Here is a 19,857-nt window from a genome sequence, read left to right on the forward strand (position 1 = left end):
CGTTGGCATTTTCCAAAGCTATGCAGTTTTAAAATACTTCGTTATACCATGTTATAAGACCTAGTTGTTTACATCACAGTGGGTCTTTTTGACGTCATCAGCAAGGGAGATCAGCAGCGATCATCAAAAATAATTTTTGTGATCGAGTACATTTGATCAGCTGTTATGACGTTATAATGCATTGAATAAAAAAAGTAAAATTGAATTATTGTTTAATAAACCTTGATTAATGATTTTCCATACATAACTCAATTTCTTCAGATATCGTTTCATGTGACCTTTAAGGGTGTGTGTCCCCATACCAAACCTACAAAAATAACTTGCGTTCCTCAATTGGAATTTAACCAATCAGAGACAAGGATACAATAAGAATTAAATTATTAATGCCTAAACTTAGAGGTTTGGCATTTTATTTTACTGAAAAGTTCGTTAACATTAAGAGCTATGCCGTCTTTTGAAATCGCGCTTGTCTGTTTTTGTTAGATCTCTATTGGTGTCCATCGAATGACCGGTTATTAAAGCCTTTGTTTATATCGAGCACAAGGTTGTCCAGATTTCTCTTTTTTATTTTAAGTCGTTTTATAATAAAGAAAATTGTACCCAAAAGGCAAGACTGGACAATATTGTGCTGACTATGAAATTCGTAAATAATTTACAATAAAAATCTACAAAAACTATACATTTTCTGTCTACCTCATTTACCTGTATTGACCTCGGTTAGTATTTCTGTAGTTTTCAGACTAAGGGTGACCATTTAAAACTTAGCTTTCTACCATTATATCACAATATTCCAAGGGGAAAGGAATGTACACTTACTGGGGATACATCAGTGTTTAATATTTACCAAGAAGTATAATATATAAATCATATTTTCTTTCAAAACGGGGATGGTAAAAAGGGACCACAAGCTACAGCTTAAGTGGGGAAATCCAAATTGGTAATTCACCTACAACTGGTGACGTCTTAATGTAGTGAAAATTTCTCGATGGGATGTACACCAAACAACCAATCAAAAAAATGCTTGTCATTTAGAAAATAATATAAGGTATCGTTTTAAAATATCTATCGGGATATAAATACGGGTTGGTTACGTACATAATGTACCAACCCGTATTTATATCCCGATAGATATTTTAAAATGATACCTTATCAATTACATGTATATTTACATTTTTGATCGATGAAAATTGCTGAATTGTGTTAACAACACGTTTCCATACACCTCACATTGTTGACCTACATAACGCTTCGTTCAAAATGACGAAAACACAAAACAAAGTTCCATCAAATGAAGATCTGTTTTAATTATTAAGACGGTGAAAAGCAGGTATATCAACAAAGACTTATATATTAACTCAGGATCTCTTCCTTATCCTTTTCACTTTTGAAAGTTGAAGACGACCGACTTTGAAATATATTCTGTGGACATTACGGAGTTAACAGAGGACTGAGGTGGAAGAACTTGAAGAACAGGGCGGCAGTCGTCAGGTGTACGCAAATCATTTATATACAGGACAGAGGACGCAGATGAATCTCCTGACAGAATTGACATAGCAGAGGATGTGGAAGTATACGAAGGTAAAGGACGGTTTGATTTGGATTTGTAGGCTAATTGACAAACATGAGCTCTCTGAACGCTTCTGTTGAACCGAAAAATTTCTGTTATAGGTTTTCAACGTCGCCTCCTTTCGATGCCCCGACATAAACATGATTTGGTGTGTTTGGAAACCGGCATCACAGTGGCACGCAGGCATTGCGGTGTGTAGGTCTTAATGCACCTCTGAGGTGCCAAATAGGAAAGATCTAGTGATGCAAATATGTCATCATCTAGCAGAAGGTACAATTCCGCATCACCCATATCAAAGTTGCCTAATTCAGCCATCGTTTACATAAGGATGACCAGGGTAGCAGACGACATTTTAGACAGAAATGTGTTTATTATTGATGAAAGTCCACTGCTTGGAATACAAATAAAATCATAAATACATTTTGTGATGTTTCTTTCATCTATTGATAGACTTTGTGGTTTGATGTGTATTGCCTTAGTAAAAGTAGTACCGGTAACCTACAAATGTTCATACGCACAGCCGTGATCTCTGTCGATCCCGTTTGTACTTACCCAGCAACACAATTACATTCGGCTGTATGCACTCTTCCAGTGATTTTGATATGTACACCCAAGTTTTGTATGCTGGTTTTATTTAGTTTTGTCTTTGGTTGGAATGGAAGGTAGGTATTCACATTTAATAATGCAATGTGAAGAGTCTTTTGTAACTGGATTAACTTCTATATGTTGTACATGGCCTTCATCATAAAATATCTTGGCTTTTAATTGACGCCTTGCAGACTGTGGAGTTGAATCAAACATACGTTTACTTAAAACAAGATACATGTAGTTGTAAATTTCGTTTTCCGTAAGGTCAGGAATATACTCACAGTCCGATAGCCAGCCTGTCGTAAGCTGGGATGGAACTGGAAAATTCTCATTTTATCTTTTAATTCTACTGCCGAATCGACACCGTCTATGTTGCTCTCTAACCCCAATTCTTTCGCTCCTCTGGCTCTACGGACAAGTTCGGGTTTATTTCCGTAAGTTGGTTGTCGACACTTTCTCAGAAATTCAATCAACTGTTTTTTGTTTTTTGGTCATTTTTCAAAAGATTCCATTTCAAAAAGCTTGCTTCAAGTCACAACAAAACACAATTATATTGCCGTTATCAATCACGTTCTTGCGTCATAACAACTTTATACCTACCGGAAGTCAGCGCCTTCAACATAAGAGAGCGCACTGGAGGGAAATAATTAAGTTATCGAAAGGGGCAATGATAAATACATATTGCTCGTAATAGTGCTATATAAGAGAAAACAGTTGAAAATGTAAATATCAATATGCAAGATCTATTGAGCGCCAACTCAAGAAGATATTACATGTATTAATTATTTTGAATTAATGCATGCTTTATAAATTAAAGCAAAGATAAGTATACCATTAAATGATGAGAGCTATATCGAGTTATTGTTTTCTTTTTTCTTTTAAATTAATCATAATATTATCATTGTTTTGATATCTGGGGCGCAATTATTACATATGGCGTTATCACATTTTGCGGCGAAATCAGCACAAAATGTACTAAGTTAAACGCAAAATGGAATAAACATGAAATTTATGGTTATGAAATCTGTATCCGTGGCTTTCTTAATTATTATTTGAATTCAATGTGTACAAAGTATTCATTGTTTTAAAAGGACAATAGATAAAACATGCATTACATTTTACGGTATTACATTCTGCGTTGAACTCGCCACAAAATGTAATACACATGTAATTGAGTTTATTATTGCGTGGTTATTATATTTTGTGTTGCTACACACACGTTAATGCAAGTTGCAAGTCTTTTGATTTCAGTATAGTTTTTCTCTCTTACGAATTTCATATAAAGTATGGCATGTCAAACGTTGCAATAATTGATCTTTCCCATCTATATTGTATAATTTTTCATTTTTATTGTAAAATATGATTTGTATTATATATTTTCCATTTGTATTGTATATTCTAAAAATGAAAAATATACACTACAAATGAAAAAAAATATACACTACAAATGGAAAATATAGAATACTAATGGAAACTTATACAATAACAATGGACAATATACAATACAAATGACAAATTATACAATACAAATGGAAAAGATCGAATATAGCAACGTTTGACATGACATATATGGGTATAATACTTGTGAATGGATTTAGGAATGATGCCTAAATCCCACAGGGTCCATAAGTGTATCGACATTACAATAATCCCAACTTCCGGTTCTCACCAGCAATTTTCATGCAACACTGAAAGCACCTTTATGAGAAACGTCGCATTGTTTATGACGTAATGAAACCATCAACTAAACTATTGTGAAGAAAATAGTTCCCTTTCGTGATAAACTGTAATGAGAAATCGAGAGAGTAATTTTAATTGCGATTTATAGGTGAGGGAGTTCTTATACACTCCACAGTCCAACAATTAGTCATTTGCTAAATATTCCATTTGTTTTGACAGCCGTCTTTCATCTCTATGTGATCTATGCAGTGTTCTTACAGCATCAATGCTTACCATTACGGGACACTGACAGATTTAGATCTGAAAAGGACAAAGGAAGAGAAACACACACAAGACACACACAGATAACAAAGAAAAAGGAAAGAAAAATGTCTTTTATTCGTAATGTACGAAAACGTTAGATCCGGGAAAAGTTTTAAAATACAAGAAATATGAAATTGATGTTTCATTTAAGAACACGTAAGGACTCATTTCAGTCCGTTATCAAGATGGGACATATGTGTTACAAAATATATGTTCCTTGCAATAAAATATATGCAACTGTCAATGAAATATATGTACATTTGTATCTCACAAGCTTGTACAGACATAGCGGTACTGTCTAATCGTGTTCATGATGTCATAGATTAAAAATGGTTTAAAATGAATTTCATTTTTTAAAACAAAACTTCAAATGATTCACCCCCTATTTACATAAACTTTAGTCAATGGAACAATTTCTAGTATGGTAGTAAAAAAGAAAGTTTAAACGTGCACAGCTTTCTTCCAGCAAACATAATGATATCTGATTACTGCATCTTTTTTCGTCGACAATGGGGACATAGATCTACTTTGTGAGCGTCTCATTGACATTTTTGGCCGGGACAATTGGAGAAAACGATCCAGGAAAGACGAGAGCTGGCTGCCTTAAGACAACTACCGTTGGACATCCCACCCATGTCCATAAATTAGACGTCATCAGAGCAAATGTACAACAAAGCGTGACGGGGAACGGGGGGAATAAACATAAAAGCTTCAGACCGGAAGTTATAAATCTATTTCAACCGCTTATGACCACTATGAAATGCATCTCTTGCCTTGCTGAAATTATCGTTAAATGAAACGGTATAAATGAACTCCGTATAAGTTAAATCGAAAGCTCCGAAAGTAATCACTTAAAGTTTAAAACCCCGAGGGAGTGACACGATCGGAATACAATCATGGGTTTTTCAGAGGTAAGTTTTCACAAGGTATTTCTAGTGATTTAGAACTAATGAAATTTTACCTATCATATTTGTTGTTTCTCGATAAAACCCATCTCAGAAAAAATATTGTTTTTGTCGAATTTTTAAAAAAATCATACTAGATTTAATGTTGATTTGTTATTCAATTTCTAACGATTTAAGGTTAAATAGGATTTTTATCTAAAACTGCAGTAGCTTTAGAAGTTAACAATATGTTCTTGTCCAAAATGTATTATAAAAATATTGGAAGGACTTGCAATTGATCGTGAAAATAATTTTGTAGGAAATTCTATTATATATGTGATAAAATTCCACTAGTCTAGAAAATCTAGAATGTTATGAATTTTAAGAAAATGTGATATTGTTTATTTCTTAATATGCTGTGTATATATCTTTATGCCCATGACTGAGAATCTGTCTACACAAAATAGTATAAAATAAATCCGATATTTTTTTGAATCTGGTCTATCTGATCTGTAAGACCGTATAGTTTTATATTTTTCTTTTCACCTGAGACAAAGAGGAAATTTTGTTTCTTGCTAATTAGTTTTTGCGATCCATGTTTCAATCCTCACTCGTAGTTTCGAAGTGTCATTAGAGAAGGCAACCGCACTTTGGGAAATTAAAAGTGTTGAAGGATTGCAATGAACAAATGTAATTATATCTCGTGTAGGTCTTTGGGAGTACCGTGTCACATCTTTTGAATATTTATCAGCAACGAGCATAGGTGGGTATAAAATTTCCAATATATGATATCATAGCGATACTTACACGTCACTTTCTGATGAATAGCACAATATAGGACGCAGTATCATTGATAATTTTCTGGGAGCAGTTTTCTCGCCGTGGTATGTATTTTCTTTAACATTCGGCATTTCCTTAAAAAGAATTTTAAAAACAAATATTTTTTCACAACTCGGTTTTTTTATTATTATTAATTTTTTTTTCTCTCTCTTTTTTTTTTTTTTTTTTTTAATTTTTTATTGAATCGTGTTTAGAGGATTGGAGTATGCAGAAAAATAAAACAATTCAAAACATACACTCTGTACATCAGAACTAGAGAGAATTTAATCCCTTAAAAAAAAAATAAGGACATATGTCATATAGGTACATGCTAACATATTCAACAATATGTTAACTTAATGTCTATGAATTGAAACTTCATAATTGTGCTGTAATTTACGTATATTGGAGAGAAAATCAAATGACCATTACGTAAAGGAATAGATAACTTACGCGGTATGTTTGTTTCACATTGCATCATAATATCATCACGAGCGGCACCATCCTTTTGGTTATATTGTCACTAAGTTATGTTATCTTAATGTATTGACAAGTGAATTAATCAGTGATTTACCAATACAGTCTATTATTTAAGAGACTTTGTCTAGGTACATGTGCATGCATTTATAGTCGTACCGTGGCATTGATCTTGAAGATAACAGGCGTAACGTATAGAGTTTAATTGAATACCAACGATTTTCTATAGTGATGTTTTAATGGATCTGGAGAGGTGCAAATGCCTACTAAATGCTAATACAGTGTATTATGGCCTAAGTTTTTCCTGCAATAATTTATCACGATTAAAACGTGTTCGTTTCAGAGCTTATACAATGGTATAAACCACGTTTAGTGTCGAAGTCTCCCGCAATACGGATGATCGTAAATATGGTGTTTATGTATACAGTTTCCTTTTCTCTCTCTTTTTTTTTCTAGTGAGATGAAATCTTCTCAAATCGTGAACAATAGATTTGATAGATAGGAAGCTAAATTTCAATGGACGTAACGGAACATTTGCGTTCTGGCAAATTGATAATTGTGACTGATACACATGTATTTTACACCACGGTCAGTAAAAGGATTTCCACTCTACAAAATTCCTTTATCATTTAACATATTGTCAAAACTTGTTTTGTCCTTCATTCGAACATCTTGACCATAAATCCAGTACCTGTGTGGGACTGGGATCCGACCCTCTAGATACCTAAATATTAAAACACAGACATAAATGTACATGTATATAGATTTGCTAAATTTATCAATGATTACAATCTCCAGATACCGATCTCTCAGAAATTCCGATATAAGAAGAAAGATGATACATGTGGCTTCGTAAAATGCCCAGATTACGGTGAAGGTGATAGGAGCGTAATAAACGCTCAGGTTACGGTGAAGGTGATAGGAGCATAGTGAACGCCCAGGTAATGGCGAAGGTGATAGGAGCGTAATAAACGCCTAGGTTGGGGTGCGAATGAAATATTCATTGCTTCCTGTTTTTATTACCAAATACAAAATTAACATATACCTTATATTGATATTATCTCCAACAGAGAGAGAGAGAGAGAGAGAGAGAGAGAGAGAGAGAGAGAGAGATCAAATTAGTCATTTCATGTTAACTTTGTTAAATAAAGTAAAATGGCAGTCATTGTGAGTACCCCCTCCCCCTTCCCTGGAAGTACATATTTATGCCATGTTTTAGATTTCTATTGAATTCCCAGTTACATATAGTAATATTTTTCATCCTAATTTAGGGTTAAACCAGCAGGCTTTCATTGAAATGTATATAAAGGCGAATGACGTATTTAAAAAAGACATGTCTATTGGGTACTTTACATGAGGACCCTCGCCATTCTTGATTTTATATTTTAAAATGAATTAAGATTTCTTTTTTATGTACTAGAAATGCTGTGTTTTGCTTGTCATCTGCAAAAGAGTTATTCATAATAATTTTGATACCGTGAATACTCAAATGAAAATGTGATTTAATCAGATAATCAGAGATTGATCACTGTTCGTTATCTTCACCTTTCATAATATAATTTCAAAAATACCAACATACTCAACGGCACAAAAGAGGTTTCAAAATTGGCGTTTAATCTATCTGATCGATGTAAATTTTAAAATTTCTTACTCCTCCATTGCAGTTGCAAGTCTATCTACGAATATGGTCTCGGAATCATAATTAATTTTAGACTCGTATCTAAATTTCATTTATTGTCCGGATGCTCATTACATGTAACTGTAAATTACTGTGGTACTATAACCTCACCAATCATATTTATCTTAGATGCGATTATCGCGCCCTCTACATATGTTGACTCAAGTCTAAGAAGTTTCATAATCGTTGGGAGATCTGCTCCTTAGACCTATAGTTCTTTTTGTGGTCTTGAAGAAGGGTTGTGAATTCTAATATCTGCGTAATTTCAAAGTGATTAATGTTTTTACAATGTCACATTCATCAACTTTGGCACATATTTCGGTACTACTTCCAAATCATCTTAAATGTATATTAATTTGTTACCTCAATGGGATTTAAAAGAACATAGCACAACTGTTTCCTGAATGTTCCACAAGCCATATTGTGTGATGTTGAGGCTGAAATGATACAGAATATGGTCATCGTTGGCTCTGGTTTCTTTATAACAAAATAGTTTTACCGAACGTTTTTAATGAGAATTCCCGAAAAGTTGACTCTTATACACTCTAATATTCTGATACAAAATTCGCGAATCTTTAAGCCAAGTATTGCAACAAAGTTAATAATTTTGCTGAACGGCAGGTGGGATCTCAATAATCGCATATTTTCGTTAAGCATAAGGGGCCTGAGACGTTTCATTGATTTTCGAATTATAACTTCCGGTTGATGTTCATATTTTTTCGATTGTCACGTTTAAAATTGCCAGTTAATGACTAAAACGTCTGAAAAAGTAGTGGCTTTTGCACTTTAGAAAGTATCTAGGTACCCTAGACAAATGAATATATGGTTTACAACAACATGGTGTAAGATAGAATGTCTGACTGAAATCAGGACATTTGAGAAGAACAATGTTAACATGCGTGATAACTCCAATAAATTTCACATCAATTGAAACCAAACTTAGATATAGCGTTACAAAAATTGAAAGGCAATACATGTCAACTTTTTAGAATTTGGCGCTCATCTATAAATTACAGTTGCAATTTGGCTATCTAGTGTCCATTATCATTATTCCGCCTTTCGTCCATTCTCCCGATGTCGGCAAATACTGATGAGAAGCCCACAGAAATTCATACTGTTATTTCGCACACGAAAGAAAAGAGAAAACGGTAACTTAGTTACGAGATAATGATGTGTAGCGATATTTAAGTTACGTCCACTATTGATATACAGACAATTAGCAAATGGACAATGCGAGTTATGACACCGGAAGCGTTAATTCTACCCGCCATTACTTCACCGGAGTTTGACTGCAATATCAAAGGGAGATGATTTCCATTAAAATGTCAATCACCAGACTTTCCTATTCTGAAATTAATTCAAGTCTATGCTGAACAGAAAAAAATCATCACAACAATTGTTCATAATCCGGGCTTCTGAATTGCTCATATTTTTTCTATATGATTTAGTATATTACAGATCTGTAGGAAGTTCATCATGATATTATTTCCCCATTAGATGCACGTGTTAATGATATTAATAATGATATCAATAATAACAACAATAATAGTCATAACTAGATAAAATGTCGTCGCGAGCTGCGATTAAGTATTCCGTCAGATTTTTTATAAGATGCGATAAGATTATGACTGATATAGAATTTCCTTCCTTTGCTTGAATTCTTATGTTTAAAGACGTATTGATTCTTTTTCTTAATATCACAGAAGGTGCGGGTGATTTTCAACACTTTTTGTTTTCTCAGTGATTACAAATTCCTTTCCGTTTCTTAGATATCTAGAGAAAAAAATGTTGAGGGGCCAAACGTTAAAGTCTATAATGGGACAATTTTGCAAAAAAGGTTGCATACTGTTTAGAACATTATTTCAAACATCTTTTGTTCAACGATGCCCATAAAACTATTTCTCTTTTTCGAGATAGAGTGTATCAACATTTTAGCAATTTGAGTCCCTAATTACTAACATATCAAAATTTTGTTATCTATGATTGCAGATCATTAAGATTTATACATATTTGCTTTTGTAATATATAACATATTGAACATTTAAGCGCTATACAGTTAACAAAAACCCTCTGCCTCATTGCGTTCCCAATTTTAAAGACCATTCCCCCTTTTTTTTTAATATCAAAACATAGTTCCGTTAATTTCGAATACTTTGTGTTCAAATCCAGTTAAGAAATTTCGTTCCGTTTTCATAGTATCTAGAAAAGAAACATTTAGGGACCAACCCTTCACGTCCCTAATGACTCTTGCAAAAAATAATTTGTGCAATATCGCTAATCAAATATTTGTTGGTTTGGAGATGAAAGGCGAAGATAACGAACAGTGATCAATCTCATAAGTCCTTCACCTTTGTAATCTGTAGTCAAAAACAGTGTGCCAAGAACGACTTAATAATCGGTATGAAACAAGTCAGACAGCATTTACCAACGATAGGTTGTAATGGTAAACTAGATCATTATAACGACCATAGAATTTGCGAAATGGTTACTTTAAACGAGACTGCTGAAACATCAACTTGATCGTGAGTAGCCTGCCTCGATTTAAAAACTGATCATACGCGTATCGAATCAGTTGAGAGAGATAAACACCATATGCAGGTGATAATGGAATATTGCAAATTAAATATGGGAAGTCGACTATGGAGAAGCTGAAATCATCTAGTTTGATTTAAAGTTGAGTTGTTAGTTTACTGTCAATATGTATTTTCAATGAAACATCTAAGTACGAAGCAGATAGATATTATCAAATATTTAGCCATCTGGTTCCTTTTAATCCTAATTACGTAACATATGATTAAAATATTATCATAATCTTCTATAGTTTCAGATCGATAAGATGGAACATATTTGCTTTGTTAATTAAATACAACATGGTATTGCTTGTCTCATCAATTCATTGAATAAATGTTGTTTAAACAAAAGTTTTGATCGTTAAAGGGTTATAGATAAAATGTTTTCAGCCCCGCTGGCCCCTAATTTGAAAGGGCAGCTCCTTTCATTCATACTGAAGGAAAAGTATTGATTTTGAATACTTTCTGTTCAACAAACGTTCAGAAATTCCTTTCTGTTTCTGAGGTATATAGAAAAATGTTTAGGGGCTGGTCCTTCAAGTCCTTAACTTAGGACCTCAACGCGTTTCACGAAGTATACCGACGTGTAGCGTCGCAGTTCACACCCCCATGAATTTTCAAAACATGAAATTTATTTCATAATTAAGTAATTACTTGTAGAAGAAGCTTGCTTTCATGTAACTCATTCATTGGAAATTTCGCTCTCTCTCTAAATCCTCATTTAGTGATAAAGAAACCAATTTTTCCCACTGATTCTTCTGACCCTCTTTTCTCCCTCCAATCTACCTTCCCCCTTATAACGCTGCCTCCCTCTCCCATCCCTCTCCCCCTTATAACGCTGCCTCCCTCCCCAATCCCTCTCCCCCTTTTAATCCTATCCGTTCTAACATCGATGTGCATGACATATCAACGGTAAGCTGAAGGTAATTATCTGCTTTACTCATTAGCTGACAATGTTCTTAACAAAATTAAGTATATGTTTAATATACAAATCTAGGGGATTTATAATTTTCTGAAGCCAAGATACGTTACCGGATACTCTCTTTACAGACAATTTAACTTTGTTAGTCATGGTGGAGACCTATCTTATCAAGCGATTCCGCAGGGCCGTAAATTACATGGAGGCGGAGGAGGCAGCTGCCTCCTCCAACTTTTGAGCCAAAAAAAATTAAAATTTAAAGTTCATTAGAATTTATGTTGTTTCCAATAACTAAGAACATGATACCTCCCTTAAAAAGCATTCCAAATCTTTCTTTTAGAATGAGTTAGTCAAGTAACATCTTAGAAGGCCCTAGAATCAAGGATTTTGCACGAAACGTGTTCAGTGTGCACAAAATGTGCTCAGCGTCTGGGGGCCTGGGCGGCCCCCAGACCCCCGCCTAATTTCCTGCCTCCTCCAAATTGAAGGTTAATTTACGGCCCTGTCCGGGGGAGGTACTTATGACTCGAACCCCCTTATTTTATATACTGTTATTTCTACTTTATTGCTTATCTTGGTATATCCTCAAGCACATAATTTTACACGTAGAAAGAGATCTTATTTTAAATACACTTTGGACGTTATCCGCGTTAGCGCAGGTTGAATCTAGCTGAACACTAAAAATTAACATCGTTCAAGGATTCGCCACTATTACACACAGTACGGACGGTCACATTACAGAATACATTATTGAAGAGTTAATCTTCAGGTCGCCGGTTCAAATACTCCATGCAGTATCGCACATTTGAAATTAGAATATTTTCCGAAGTCTCGTGTCTAATTTTGTCGTCCGTTACATGTACCTAAAGATGTGAATCATAATGAAACCCGAGGAAGTTGTTCTTGCAGGGGAAATTCTCAAGCATCCTTTTGTAATGCCTCGGTTTGTGATGAAAATATAATACTGTGAAACTGCATTGATCAAGAAAAACAATAGTGCATCATTTGCATCTGAAGACATAACCATTTCTGTTGACATTTCGATCAATTTCAATGATGTCGAACGGAAAAACACAATCACATATTTAATTTCATTCTAAAGACTGCTCTTAAACTTTCATTAACTTGTCTACGAGTTACAGGAACACACAAACATCAACACTTTATGCTAATAATTTACAAAAAGCACTGCGAGTGCAATTTGTGAGGTAACCGCCTGTCACTGCGAGGGAATAAGCAGATGATACACTCGTGCGCGCCTGTTTCTGAAACAAATAGTCTCGATCACTCAGACGTTTGTTTATACTTCCAACAAACGTCTAGACGTTTTACCGTGAAATGGCGCTGATCTAGCTACAAATGTTTTTAGGACGTCATTCAAAGAAAAAGCGTTTACATTAAGCCCTGATAAAAATTGTGAGTTCAATAAAGGATAAATTATCAGGATTAATTGAAAATACGGTATTTTAGATAAGGGTCATCCCAAGTTCACATTCCACTTGCATGATAGTAACACAAGGAAGAGTACAGACATATTTTTTCTGGAAATTTTTCTAAACACTGAATCTGATTTTTCTTTCAGTGGAAAAAAAGATGGGTGACTTTATCGAACCGAGAACCCACAGAAGGACAAATATCAAAGTTAAAATTGAAACTCTCCAGAAAAAGAAAAATTTGCATTCTAGTTAAAACAATCAAACCATCGTTTCCAAAAATGCTTTTTCGATGTGCCTATTTCAAAGGAACATTGAAAAAATCCTATCCAAAATCACGTATACGCGAAAAACGCACAAAATAACGGTAAATTTGACTTTTCCAAGCAGATTTTCATATGGAGTGGGCCAAGTCTCCATTGTGAACTGAGTAAAATATGTTAGTACATGTTCAGCTGTAATATGTTTTGTAAATAAAAGTATGGAGACTTGACCCACTCTATGAAAAAAAAAATAGAACTTTTGTCGTATTATCAAGAAAAATTCTATGTTCACGACGGGTGACTTTAGATAGCTTGAAATTCAAAACTTCTTCATGGGATGGATAGCCGAGGTGGTATAGCGGCAGTCTCAATGAAGGTTTGGACAGACCCAGATTGCATATCTATGATTCAAATACCAATTTTTCCTACCTATTTTTTTCTTAGGAATTATTAGATTTTCCATAATTATTTGTCTCTGGCATTTTATGCTAATTTTACTCATAGCATGCAGTCTTAATGACGATCACAAGTATTGATTCCAACATGCAGCTAGTGAATAAATGTAAACAATTATGGGGCCTCTTGTGAAGTATGGATGTTGTTTATGTAAACGACAACTTAAAGGAAAGTTAAAGAGAATAATTTCAACAATGCTTAAGAAGTTACTTGAAGAGATCATGACAAAAGCCAAATATGCAACCAGTGCAGACTGTCTAAAAGGCAGTGAGCTACAGTTCAGTACAAAAATAAATCAAGTGTCTGTTTCTGTCCCATTTGTAATCGCTGGGAAATCTAACAGCAAATGTATCTGTAAAATCGGCCTACGAGTTGTACCACATGATGCGAGAACTGATGCCTTTATTATATTTGGTATAATAGTACCAGTAGGTTGTAAATGCTATTCAAAACATTTGTTGGAGAACGACTGAATACAAATCAAAGCATTACTGCACCATACAGGAAACGCTATTCCACATTTGATTTACACCACAAAACATGCGAGGTTTCTTATTCACATCAGTTAATATGTCAATGGAAATTCGGAGCACGTACTGTTGGATGTTGCGAGCATATATGCAGTGTCGATTGGTACCTTAAGTACTCCAGGCACCAGTGTAATTGTCTGATATACATGAATATATCGCAAATTCTGATGATGATTTTGATAATATCCTTCTTTGAATATGATCTATATATTTGGTGTTGTTTTTAATTCTTAGTATTTTGGACAGCGTTTTAGTACGGTACTGTATCTATTGTAACTACGGATACCATCAATGCGGATTTTAAACTCCCTATTTGCGACCAGTGCCCAATCATGAATAAGCTTATTGTTCGCCAAGTTCACCATCTTCTTTTTGCTGCAGCTCGTTAGAGTTCGATTCAAAGTAGTTTCTATGGGCGCAGGAATTACCTAGCTAATCAACATCAGAATTTCAAAACGTTTCGCTTTTAGTTTAAACAATGCTTGAAGAAAGACCCCAGACGTTTGTGTGAAATACACACAAACGTCTGGATTATCGAGACTGTAATAGGGCATTCAGTTCTCGAGAATGCGGGGGTCCCCTCCATTTTCGTGTATGCATTTTTTAATGGAATTAGATAACTACTGTGTCAGCAGAATACATTTCCTTCAATATGATGTGGCGTTCGACTTAGTTGAAGAAAAATCAGCGTGATATTTCCTCCTGAAATTTACAGCTGTTGCATAACATGGATATCCTTCTAAATATCATGTTTGCATCAACTGCCTGTGTTTAAAGGTTCCAGATAAAAACATTCGAACATACTAGTAGCTCAATTTATCTTGTATTTATACTGATCATATTCTATTTTCCATGAAATGCATTTCGCAAATTCTATGGTTGTTATAACGATCTAGTTTGCCCATACATTGTCCAACCTGTCATTTGGTCAACGGCTATCTGACGTGTTTCATACCAATCGTTGGGCCATTCTTGGCACACTGATTCTGACTACGTACGGATCACTCCGTTCTCCTGATCGGGATATAAGGCTCACGGCGGGTGAGACTGGTCGACATGGTATGTTTAATCAAATGTTCATCTGAGAAAGTCCTTCAAATGTTGACATAAGTGCTGTTACAATTCGTTATTGACAAAGGTGTTACTAGCTCGTTTGAATTTTCCCTTGTGTTGACTTTCCTTTCCATTTTCTCTAATATGTGAAGTTAAAACATGCTGTGCTAATGGGACGTGAAACGAAATTCCCATCATCGGAAACTAAGTCTGTGCTTGTTGGATTTGAAGTTTTTTTTAATGAACTAGGCACCTGATCCCACCTCTGGTGTGATCCCACCTCTGGTGTGTCCAGGGATCCGTGTTTGCCCAACTATCTATTTTGTATTGTTTGTAGGAGTTATGAGATTGATCACTGTTCGTTATCTTCACCTTGCATCTATATGAAAAGGAACGTAAATGTTACAAACGATTTCTGCAAACGTTTCAATCATTTTCAAGTGATGAATTAATACTTTCAGGTGATGAAACTTGCAGAAATAGTTACAGTTTTCTCCGTCCTGTTCCTGGTAACATTTTCTATGGGAGATGGCGCTCCACAATGGCGACCACAGGGCAGATTTGGAAAACGTCTTGACCAGAGGTTCCCTTCTTCATGGCAGCCAGGTAAGTTTTATATCATGGCATGTTCATGTATAAATAAATGTCTTAAGTGCACTGTATAGTGTACCATTAAGCAGATAGTGGAAATATAGAAACAGTAGAAATCCAGACTTATCCAGATGTTTGTGTATACTCCCCACAAACGTCGGTATGCTTTCTTAGAACAAACCTTTCCACGTTAGATGGCGCTAAACTAGTCGTGTAAGGATTATACGTAAACGTTGGAATGATGTAGACTGCTGACTACTTGACCTTTAACCTTCGTCGCCCCTATAAGCTTTCTGTTATGAATGCATAATGAAGTTATGCTCCTCGAAAAAAATCGGGGGAGCATATAATCTCTGTTGTGCATGTCCGTCCGTCCGTCCGAGCTCATATTTCATAAAGCTTTCTTCATAAATTGATCATAATTGACAACAAATGTCCCTTGAGTCAAAGACTTTTGGACCAAGGTTTCTCAAGGTCATTTTACAAAGGTGAAGGTCACTCGGAAGATATAAAAGTTCCTTATTTCAACAGGTATTTTTCATATATCACACAAATAAGTAATATGCAAATAACTTTCAGACAAAGGTTACTCAAGGTCAATGTCACTCAGAATATATACCTGAAATATGAAAAAACTCATTGCAACAATTATTGATCATTGTGCGAATGACTTTTGGACAAATGTCACTGAACGTTTTGTAAAGTTATGGTCACTGAGAATATATGCCTTATATACGGAAAAAATATTTCCCCAGTATTTCAACTCTTATTGATCATTGTGCAAATAACTTTACGACAAAGGTTACTAAAGGTCATATTGTAAAGGTCAAGGTCACTTAGAACATAAGCCGTGTAAATGAAAAATCTTCATTTCAACAATATTCCAACAGTTATTGATCATATATCACACAAATGTGTATTGTACTAATGGATTTGAGATACAGGTCGGATATAAGGAGAAAAGTCCTTATTTCAACAGTTTGTGAACAGGTATTGATCATACCAAATAGGCAAATGGCTTTCGGACAAAGGTTACTTCAAGGTAATATTGTAAAGGTCAATGTCGCTTAGAACATATACCCTATTTATGAAAAAAAAAACCTCATTTCAACAATGTTTCAACATTTTTAATTGATCATTGTGCGAATGACATTCGGATCAAGGTAACTCAGGGTTATTTTGTGAAGGTCAAGGTCACTCAGAAAATATGCCTTGTAGATGAAATACGTCATTTCAAGAGTTATTGATCATACATCACACATATTTTATTACACGAATGCCAAAGGTCGTAGATAAGTTCATTCTTTTAACGGATTGATGATATATCACATTATTGATTGAATATTGTTTTACGTCCCTCTCGAGAATATTTCACTCATATGGAGACGTCACCACTGCCGGTGAAGGGCTGCAAAATTTAGGCCTATGCTCGGCGCTTATGGCTGTGAGCAGGGAGGGATCTCTATCGTGCCACACTTGCTGCGACACAGGACCTCGGATTTTGCTGTCTGATCCGAAGGATCGCCCCATTTAGTCGCCTCTTACGACAAGCAAGCGGGTACTGAAGACCTACTCTAACCCGGATCCCTACGGGATGATATATCTCACTAATAAGTAATAAGCAAATAATTTTGATTCAAAAGTCATTCAAGGTCATTTTGTTAAGGTCACTTAGAAGATATATCTTCTAAATAGAAACTCATCCTTCATTTCAACAGTATTGATCACTGTGCGAGTCATTCGTTATATGAAATAGGTCAATAGTTAGGTGGAGTTTAGGGAACATCCATCAGTGTTACTGATATTCTTGTTTTAAACAGTTTCCGGTACAGAAAAAGACATCGACGTTTTCCCCGTTTTGGAGGAGCACACAGATGTACAGACAAACAATGTAGATAATCTTATAAATGTCCTAAAGAAAGTATGTGTGGAAAGCAACGTACCTGGGCTCTATAAATGTTACAGGTATGTTACAACTTTAATATGTCAAGTGAATTTACATGTAGAATGAAAATATATCCACGAGTCCATCTAGATTCCTCCTTTCTAAGCACTCTATTCTCAATATTCCTTTTCAGAAGGACAGATTCCGGATTCAGATCATCTTCGGGGGATGCTTGACTGGTGCTTTTTTTTCCCATGAGGACAATAAAATTACAACAAAGACTATGTAATTCCATAAACACCATTTGAATATGTTAAAACTAAAAGAAACCGTCAACAGCAATCTGCACATAGAATATGTGTCAACGTGCAACAAAATTGTGATCTCTTCAATGTTTGATTCTGCTTGTTTTCTTTATTTTGTATTTCTAAAACATTTCACAAGAATATAAAACATATAACATCCATCGTAAAACTGTTGCCTCGTATTTTTCATGTCCCCAAAATAAAAGATTAGGACAAATTCCTTTTGGGGTTTTTGTTATATGTTCTGCTTGTCCGTACCAGAAACAGAAACTACACATTGCACGATTAAGGTGAAAGCTGTGATCAAGATCATAGTAAAATCATTGACGTATCTAGAAGGGGATTGCAATACCCCTACCCTCTCTTGGTTAGAAATCTCTAAATTGTTATTTTGGGGATATGCAATTTCCCCCTCTTTTGGTGCGGAAAAAGTATCCTCCCTTTGTATGTTTTCTTGACAAGGAAGGGATACGTTGAATTTACGGACTCCTCTTGTTCTGTTCTCGGTATTTTCAAACATTCTTCCTGTTGTGCTTTTATATAAAGTAATGACAATTTGTCGACAGCGGTTCAATAAAGAGTTATTGATAATGAAATTATAGAAAACTGAATTGAGCAGGAAATACTGTTTGAACATGTAATCCGACAGACCACAATATAAATATCTCATTTTGTTTTTAATTCCCCATCTTTGTTCTGTTACGTTTTATCATAGCGATAAAAATACATTGCACTCAGCCTGTATCCTCAATGAGTGTTGAATCCGAATGATTTATATAATAATACATGTATAGATCTAGTATACTTTCATGAAAAATATTCGAATCTGATTGGCTGAGAACAGGTTGAACCCCCCCCCCCCCCCCCATAAAGTTTCCCCGTGGGAGCAACGGGAAACATTGCTTGACACACACACACAAAAAGAATATCACATGCGTTAAACTGAAGCGCGTACTGTTCGTCGTAACTGTTAGAGAGGAAAAATGTCATTTTCAAGAGCGTTCGAAATAGATGTGGGCCTAGTTCGATCATCAATCATAGTAGAGGTATAGTTGACTTTCGAAACGTAATTGCGCGTGTCTAGCTTGCTACCGGACCTTCAGTGCTCATGTTGGTTACTAAAGTTTAACCATTCTGTAAGCATATGTTGCTGTTTGGTAGACCAGACATGCGCAGTAACACCTCTTCCGGTTTCGACCATAGGCAGTTCAATCGTACTTTGGTTCAACTCTACTTACTATAGTTGATGATTGATTGTATATTGTTTTACGTCCCTCTTGAGATTATTTCACTCATATGAAGACGTCACCATTGCCGGTGAAGGGCTGCAAAATTTAGGCCTATGCTCGGCGCTTACAGCCTTTGAGCAGGATGGGATATTTACCGTGCCACACCTGCTGTGACACGGGACCTCGGTTTTTGTGGTCTCTAAAGGACCGCCCCTTTTAGTCGCCTCGGACGACAAGCAAGGATACCTGTGGCGGATTTAATGGGGGCGCAGCCGGCGTCCCCCCCCCCCTAAAATTTTCAAATTTAAGGTAAATCGTGGTCTCTTGTTTAGACAAATGTAAACAATAAGACAAGCAATATACATTTACATGTATTCTTCCACTCTCGGAGAAATAAGTGACAAAATATTTTGATTTATTGAATCCCTTTTTTGGGAGAACTTACATTTTTTTCCAAAAAAAACCCACCCTTGACATTTGCGTCATTTTATTAATTCACCTTATTAAAAATGACAGAAAATAGTAAAAATGACTGCATGGAAGACATGTTTCAAGCCCTGTAAAATCCAGAACCGACTCGGGGCCTAAGGGCGCCCCCGACCCCGTGCCTCATAAAGTTGCGCCCCA

The 19,857-nt window shown here is 35.3% G+C and overlaps 1 protein-coding gene across 2 annotated transcripts; it reads left to right on the forward strand.

Moving 5' to 3' along the window:
* Nucleotides 1–4,800: 4,800 nt before the first annotated feature.
* Nucleotides 4,801–18,222, forward strand: LOC125648222 (uncharacterized). Of its 2 annotated transcripts, none has more exons than XM_048875185.2 (4): nt 4,801–5,049; nt 15,682–15,826; nt 17,632–17,776; nt 17,890–18,222. In XM_048875185.2, the coding sequence occupies exons 1-4, from the start codon at nt 5,035–5,037 to the stop codon at nt 17,930–17,932; spliced, it is 348 nt and encodes a 115-aa protein (XP_048731142.1). In that variant the 5' UTR covers nt 4,801–5,034; the 3' UTR covers nt 17,933–18,222. The 2 variants fall into 2 exon arrangements, with proteins under 2 accessions (XP_048731142.1, XP_048731143.1); XM_048875186.2 differs by lacking the exon at nt 4,801–5,049 and adding an exon at nt 5,498–5,906.
* Nucleotides 18,223–19,857: the final 1,635 nt, after the last annotated feature.

Source organism: Ostrea edulis, chromosome 6 (genome assembly GCF_947568905.1).
Source record: "Ostrea edulis chromosome 6, xbOstEdul1.1, whole genome shotgun sequence".
Lineage (NCBI taxonomy): Eukaryota > Metazoa > Mollusca > Bivalvia > Ostreida > Ostreidae > Ostrea > Ostrea edulis.